Genomic DNA, 7,500 nt, shown 5'->3' with positions numbered 1-7,500 from the left:
ATCTAGTATAATTTGAGGGGTTGTTGATAACACAGTGATATAAACCATGTGGCGTGAAGTCAGGGAGAGTCCCAGGGCAACACTTCACAGAATCAGTAAACACACTTGGACTTCAGCCCTCCCATGCTCACTTCTTCACAGAAGCCAGATGCTTGTCATGAAAGTATTTTACTTCCTCTGAGGGAGAATATACAAGTGTTTGTTTACTCATAGTCGTTTATCTTATCTACATAATATTTAGTAGGTTTTTCACTCACTTGAAGTGTCATGTTGCCTACAACATGTAATGTGTTTACTTAACGATGTGTGGCTGAACAGGCAACGAAGGGATAGAAGTCCTTGTTTTACACCAGAAAGTTGGGAGAAGTTTCAGTTGCGTTACTACTGAGGTTCTACTTTATTTTCTATTGCATGGCTGCATCATTCAGTCTATCTGAGGTTATTTGCAGGCCCACATATGAAAGTACACTGCATCTGTTTTTCTCCGTTAATTATACTAAAACTAAGTCAGTTATGTTTTCAAGGAAGGAAGAAAGAAAACGAAAAGTTTCATGTACAGTGAGCCTGCTCTGTTTTTAGGTGTGTAATGGTGTTCCAGACTGCCCAGACTCCTCATTAGGGTCGCTCGGAGACCCCACAGACGAGCAGGGCTGTAAAACCTGGAGCTCCTGGGGCCCTTGGAGTCCTTGCAGCACCACCTGTGGGACGGGCTTCATGAGCCGGGAGAGATCATGCCCTCCAGGGGACCTGCTGCACCACTGCCGGGGTCAGGACATCCAGAGGCAGGAGTGTTTCAATACCACCTGTCCTGGTAAGGACATACACAGAAACTGTAACACACACGTTTGGGAATGCTTTCAGGAAACGTGAGATTCCTATAATTTTGGAACAAGAGGGTTTATTTTTCATAGAAGGCTGGAGGAAAAACTGACGACAAAAATAGAAGCATAAAGGAAAGTCACAGACGCACACATGTCAAAAAGTCTGACTTGTCTTCTGTTCTGGTTCAGCGACTAACCGGAAGGTTGGTGGTTCGATCCCAGGCTCCTCCGCTCTGCATGTCAAATATCCTTGGGCAAGATGCTCTCCGATGCATCCATCAGAGTGTGAATGTGTATGAATGTTAGATAGTAAGCACTTAACAACTTAGAAAACATGCTTGTGTGAATGGGTGTGATTGGGTGAATGAATTAGTTGTATAAAGTGCTTTGAGTGCTCAGATAGAGTAGAAAAACGCTATATAAGAACCGGTCCATTTACCATTCACCATCTTCTCTACAGTTGATGGTCGATGGCTGCCGTGGGGGAGCTGGTCAAACTGTTCCAGTGGTTGTGGTGGAGTTCAGGTCAGAAACAGAGCATGCACACCTCCTCTCTATGGAGGACAGGACTGTTCCCAGCTCCCAGGACCATCTAATCTGTCCATGGAGACCAGTAAGCAGTTTGTAAAGATGAATGTTTTATTGAGCAAAAGTCAAGTATTTTGTTTACGATGGTTTTATTACTTATTATAAAAGTAATTACTGCCCAGAGATGGCTTGTGCTCTCAGAGAGCTTCGCAAACATGTAAAATGTAAAATTTAAAATCAATATTTTTGGAACTCCAAAAATCCCGTATATAAATATGAATAAATATTCCAAGTATAAAAAACGTAGATCTTCTCGAGTGTTGATGGAAGTTGTTTTTATTGCTGATGATGGTGGTTGCTTTATATCCAAATCTGGGCTATTTAAACCAGAAAGGAAGTAATCAGAGTCCAGACTTTCACAATAAGACTCATGGTCAGCTCAGACTTATAAATACTTAAATGCCATGAACTGGTAGTAAATGAGGGAAAGCTAAGGACAATAAGAGATAAATTGGTAAAAAGGAAAGAAAAACGGTACCACGTCCAGTTCTAAAATGAGGAGATTTCCTGTATTCATTTTTGTCTTTCCCTTTTTTATACCAGGGTGTTTACCCTCGTTACTTTAACCTGCATAACGAAACAGATAACATACGAGAATTTTCGACACTTTTCATTTAGTTACACAGCTTTTCTTACAGTAGGACTTCCTGCTCTGTCTCTGTGCCTCACTGTAGAACCATGTCTGAATGATGGATGTGACAACACCAGCTGTCCCACAGGCTTGGTTAGACACAGCTGTGCTCCCTGCCCACTGTCCTGTGCCCACATCAGCAGTGAGTCCACCTGTGATCCCAGCGCACCCTGCTTCTCAGGTCGGTGCATCCCAGGACACGTGTGGAATGTCCTGTGTGATAAATAAAATGTGGCTTCTTCACCAGTTTAGATTTCAGTCACAAGCTTTTTTCGCTCTAACGTATCAATACTTTCAGGATGCTGGTGCCCAGAGGGGCAGGTGATGAGCCACACACAGCAGTGTGTGTCACCAGAGGAGTGTGTGTGTGAGGTGGCGGGTGTGCGCTACTGGCCGGGCCAGCAGATCAAAGTGGACTGTGAGGTTTGTGTGTGCGAGACAGGAAGGCCACAGAGGTGTCAGCCCAACCCTGACTGCTCCAGTGAGTCGCTGTAGTCAAATCCACAGCTGACGTGTACACACAGACTGCTGTGAAGTCTGAGGAATCTGTTTTGTCACACTTGTAGTCCACTGTGGATGGTCATCATGGTCTGAGTGGGGAGAGTGCTTGGGGCCGTGTGGTGTGCAGAGCGTTCAGTGGTCCTTCCGCAGCCCAAACAACCCCCCCAAACATGGAGATGGTAGGACGTGCAGAGGAATTTACAGGAAGGCTCGCCGGTAAGTCTCCTCCTGCTTTCATTGGTTAGAAACTGTGTACTTTTTCAAGACTTTCAGCACTCGGACCTTTTCCAAACATGGTCACTCTCCATGGGATTGCAATCGTCTGACGTGCGCCTCTGTGAGAATTCATCATTCTTCAACGTGAGCTCAGCAGATGTGCTATCAAGCATTATAAATATTTTGATGAAGAGGTTTTGAACTGCACTAATCACCACTTAATGCCCAAAAAGTAGTCAAAAAATGTATTTAGTTTACTAGACTGCGTGTGTAGCTCATGAGGTCATCCACCAATCAGCTAAATACATGTAACCTTTTCAAAGTTCAAAAAACGGGCGTCAAGGATGAAAGTCCAGTGTTTGCTTTTCTGTCCGGTGTGCTCACTTCTTAGTGTTGGCAGAGTGCAGCAATCCACCAGCTGTTCATGATTATGTCCAAGTAAGAAAAGATGATTAATGTGGGAATAATGTGTCAGTTACTCTGTAATGTGCTGCCACATTGGAACAGGTGCAGGTCGTGAGCGTTATAAAAGTAGCAGCTAAAATATTGTGCACCCTGATCCAAGAATGGAAATGTCTCCCTATATATGGGAATCCAACCGTGTGCCAAGCATTTCTCCCCTGCTGTGAGGAAGTATTTTCTATCAGCTCTGGCTTTGAGGTTAAAAACATGATCGAATCATGATGTCCATCCACCAACGTCTCTGCTGGGTTTCTTTGAAAGAAAATGTCTGTCTTTGTGTCTGTATTACAATCCCACTGTCGGCGTGTGTGTCTGTGTGTGTGCGTGCAGGTGTCAGACAGCCCCCTGTGAGGAGTGTGAGTATCACGGTCAGTCCCACACAGTGGGCGACAGATGGCGGTCAGACCAGTGTCAGCTATGCCGCTGTCTTCCCAACCTCACAGTGCAGTGCTCCCCCTACTGTCCATACGCTGCCACTGGCTGCCCTCAGGTGAGAGGATGTGTGTGGCTGTTGTTCATTTTTGTTGGCAAAAGCTACTAAAAATATTTCCACATTAGTCTTATTGTTATGTTTTAAATGTTGTTCACCTGTCGCCACTTTAGTGTCGTCTACAGACTTTACTGATTAGTGTAACCAATGTTCTTCTTAAGTTTGTGTCCATGTTTTGTGGAACTATAATGGACATTGGCACATTTGTGTATGTGACTGTGTGTAAATGTGTGTTTGTATCTTATTCCTTGGAAACACTTGTAGTCATCTCCTGCCTCTGCAACCTTTTCTTGCCTCCACGTAGCTGTGCGTCGTGGCAACTCGAGATGAATGCTTTTTGTTTGTGCAGGGCCAAAGTCTGGTGCCTGGAGAGGGAGACAGGTGTTGCTACTGCCAAGGTAAAATCTGAACAGTTGTTCTCCTGTTTACGCTGATTAAGTTCTTTCCACTTTAATGGTGGTTGAACTTAAACACGAGGAACTGCCCTCCATACTCACTAATGTAGCATCCAAATGTCAGATGACGTAGGGACTAATAATGATAAATGTTAGACGCCGTAATCTCACTTGTGGTGTTTGGAGAGAGAGCATTATTTTTATTTCTTTTTATTAGAAAAAAAACGTCACTCCTGACACGATCGACAGCACAGAAATGTTGTAAAAATGATTTTTAAAGATCTGTTTAAGAAACGTGACGAAGACGGTGCAGCAGTTTATGAGTCAGAAAATCATCCCACAGATTTTATTTTTTAATTTATATGGAGTCAAAAAGTGAACGAGTGCTCTGTGCAGAATCAACCAATTTGTTAGTTTATAGTGTTGCATTCTGGGTAAGTGCTATAATTGGACTGGTAACAAATAATGGCCATGCATTACTTAAAAAAATTAAGATGAAGTTGGGACCCTTGTAGAAACATCATCTGCTGAATGGACCTGTAAGTGAACATCTGGCCAGCAATAAAATTGCATTACTTAGACGACTGTCTCTTGTTTATGGTAGACAATCTTGTGTTAATGAATATTCTCTTACCACTGTTTGTATTCTACACCTGCTAGGTGAAAATGACACAATACTTACAACAATTGGTCCTGTCACTGTGACCTCCAAGCCAGCACAGGTCACTACACCCCTGATTCCCACATACCCTCTTCCTCCTGGAGGTAGGTGCCTTCCTCTACCTGTTGTTAGATATTTAAAGGTTGATCCTGAGACGATCCAGGAGAGCCAGTTTACTTTTATTAATGTTGCTCAGAAATGGTCTGCAGTTCACCCAGAGGCTCAGCTGAGGGCACCCATGAGACATTTACACCTCTTAGAAGACAAACATGTTCGCTTTTGCAAACTCAGTACCAACAGTATGTGTGACCTGAAATAAAAATGAAACGTTTAAGCCGACAGATTTTTCCCATGTTACTGCTTTGGAGTCAGAAGCAATTGATGCTAAGTTATCAGCTAAAGCTACACTGGTTAGCAAGCAGACACATACCTTTGTAACGAGCCTCAGTCAACAAAACTGGAGCACTTCCCTACATAAGATGCCTTTATAAGTTAAAAGTATCAGTATCATTATTGGTATCGCTGTTTTTCTGTATTGCATCCATACCAAATCTGCAGTATGGCACTGCTCTAGCAGCCATCGCCTGCCTCTAACCCTGACAGCACAGGTGTTATGAAGAGGAAAACTAAGCGCTTTGTTGAATCACACCAGAAACAGGTGTCTGCTTCTGCATGATCACTACTGCTATCGCTCATGTCATTGGCTCAACTGTATAGAAATATATTGCTACACAGTTGTAACCCATGAACTTTAATGGAAACTATAAGCTTACATTGTTATACCTGGACAATCTCACGAACAAGTCGGTGAAGTCTTTATAATCTGAGGTGCATCTGTTTTAAATCATGCAAACTTTGTTTATCCTTGTTCCTGTTTAGAGGAATGCTGGTCTCCCCTGGGTGTCCAGTCTCTTCCTGCCTCAAGTTTCAGTGCCTCTTCACAGCAGGCCGGTCACCCCCCTGATGCAGCTCGTCTGCATGCGTGGGACCCTCACAGTGACCTCCAGGTACTCCACACATAATCAGACCCCTGAGCATGTCCACCATCATCCTCTTTTTTCCTTAGACTTCTCATAAATGACAAATGATGCTATTTAGCTATTTATCTTAAAATTCTTCCTGCAGGGCTGGAGTCCAGAACCAGAGGAGTATAAGGACCTACCACAGCGGAGGCCTGACAGCTACACCGGCAACACACAGAGTCCCTACATACAGATAGACCTGCTAAAGCCATACAACATCACTGGTAAACAGGCACACAGTTTACATGCAGTACATGCTGCTTCAGTGTTTTGTGCACTTAGTTTCGTCGCTGTGCTATCCTACAGGTGTGTTGACCCAGGGTGGAGGTGTGTTTGGCACATTTGTGTCCAGCTTCTTCCTCCAGTTCAGCCGGGATGGAAATCAGTGGTACACTCACAAGGAGCTGGTCACTGATGCCCCACCCAGAGCCAAGGTGCAGCAGCAAACCAAAGCGCTTTACTTTAAAGGCTTTATTATTTTTCTTAGTGATTGTTCTCCTCCCAGGTTTTTCTCGGTAATCACGATGATCGAGGAGTGACGGAGAGCAGACTGGACAGGATCGTGTCGGCTCAGTTTGTCCGCCTCTTGCCCCATGACTTCCAGAATGGCATCTATCTTCGCCTTGAGATCATGGGCTGTGGCGATGGTTGGTGGAAAGGATGCTGGTCTTACATACTGGGTTTGTGTGTGTGATTCTAAAATGCAGGCTTTACTTTCATCACCAGGTTCTCGCTGGTTAACATCACCCAGTCCTCCCTCACCAGTCTCCCCAGCAGGTGGCTGCAGAGAGAAAGAGTTCCAATGTGAGAACGGTCGCTGCGTGCCAGCAGGTCCTCTGGGCGTAGTCTGCGATGGCGTCAATGATTGCGGGGACAGTTCGGACGAGACCCACTGTGGTGAGCTGTCCACACCACAGCTCATAGTTTGCTCTTTAATATTTTAGAATAAACATAGACATTCTTACTGAGCACAACTACTCACTGTGTGCAGGTACGCAGCCTTCCACTACAGCCACCAGTCCACGTAGCTGCCCTGCTGGTCAGTTCTCCTGCCCCCCACCAGGGGGTTGCATTGAGGCATGGAAGCGTTGTGATGGAAATCCCCACTGTCCCAGAGGAGAGGATGAAAGTGGATGCCACCCTCATGACAACATTACAGCCCAGTAAGACACGAGGACGCGGATCTTTTTTGTTTAACGTAGAAGCATTGCAGTTGTTTTTAATTCCTCTTCAATACGATCACTACTGTGCAGGCCGTACACACCCCCGCCTGCCCCGCTGAGGACTCCATCTATGGCTGCTGTCACACATCCTGCTGTAAGCCAGTGAATTCATTTAAGTCCCATTATTTGCATTTGGATTTGAGATGTTAAAATACGTACAGCATGAACAGAAACAGTGCTTCATACTCTGATCTTGTCTCTGCAGGACGGTGGCCCGGGATATCACGGTGAGGTTTGTTTTTAGCTGTGTGATTGTTTTTCTTCATTTCTTATGAAGGCTGAATGACTGTAAGGATCATCATATATCAGAGGCGCTGCACTCGCTCCAGGCCGACACCATCAGCAAACACCCGCTGCAAAGAGAGGTGGCGAGTTCCAGCAGAGATTTAAGGAGTAAGGACGCCAGACTTTGCGGTAAAATCAGGAATCTTGGCTGGATATTTTTTCTATGTCCGCCTGGACACGACGGCAGATCACAGATTTCTGTTTG

The 7,500-nt window shown here is 44.8% G+C and overlaps 1 protein-coding gene across 1 annotated transcript in view; it reads left to right on the top strand.

Moving 5' to 3' along the window:
• The window catches only part of sspo (SCO-spondin), a 48,995-nt gene extending 41,741 nt beyond the window's left edge, over positions 1-7,254 (top strand). The window contains exons 36-51 of the mRNA XM_026180213.1: positions 580-811; positions 1,282-1,434; positions 2,084-2,221; positions 2,339-2,521; positions 2,607-2,757; positions 3,550-3,709; positions 4,059-4,107; positions 4,765-4,869; positions 5,645-5,772; positions 5,891-6,011; positions 6,094-6,221; positions 6,293-6,434; positions 6,514-6,684; positions 6,779-6,950; positions 7,041-7,104; positions 7,216-7,254. Of these exons, the coding sequence (XP_026035998.1) occupies positions 580-811; positions 1,282-1,434; positions 2,084-2,221; positions 2,339-2,521; positions 2,607-2,757; positions 3,550-3,709; positions 4,059-4,107; positions 4,765-4,869; positions 5,645-5,772; positions 5,891-6,011; positions 6,094-6,221; positions 6,293-6,434; positions 6,514-6,684; positions 6,779-6,950; positions 7,041-7,104; positions 7,216-7,254 (2,136 nt within the window). The remainder of the gene's footprint in view (positions 1-579; positions 812-1,281; positions 1,435-2,083; positions 2,222-2,338; positions 2,522-2,606; positions 2,758-3,549; positions 3,710-4,058; positions 4,108-4,764; positions 4,870-5,644; positions 5,773-5,890; positions 6,012-6,093; positions 6,222-6,292; positions 6,435-6,513; positions 6,685-6,778; positions 6,951-7,040; positions 7,105-7,215) is intronic.
• The last annotated feature ends 246 nt before the right edge of the window (positions 7,255-7,500 follow it).

The sequence above is a fragment of the Astatotilapia calliptera genome, chromosome 9, assembly GCF_900246225.1.
Source record: "Astatotilapia calliptera chromosome 9, fAstCal1.2, whole genome shotgun sequence".
Classification (NCBI taxonomy): domain Eukaryota; kingdom Metazoa; phylum Chordata; class Actinopteri; order Cichliformes; family Cichlidae; genus Astatotilapia; species Astatotilapia calliptera.
This window is presented reverse-complemented; position numbering and strand designations above follow the sequence as displayed.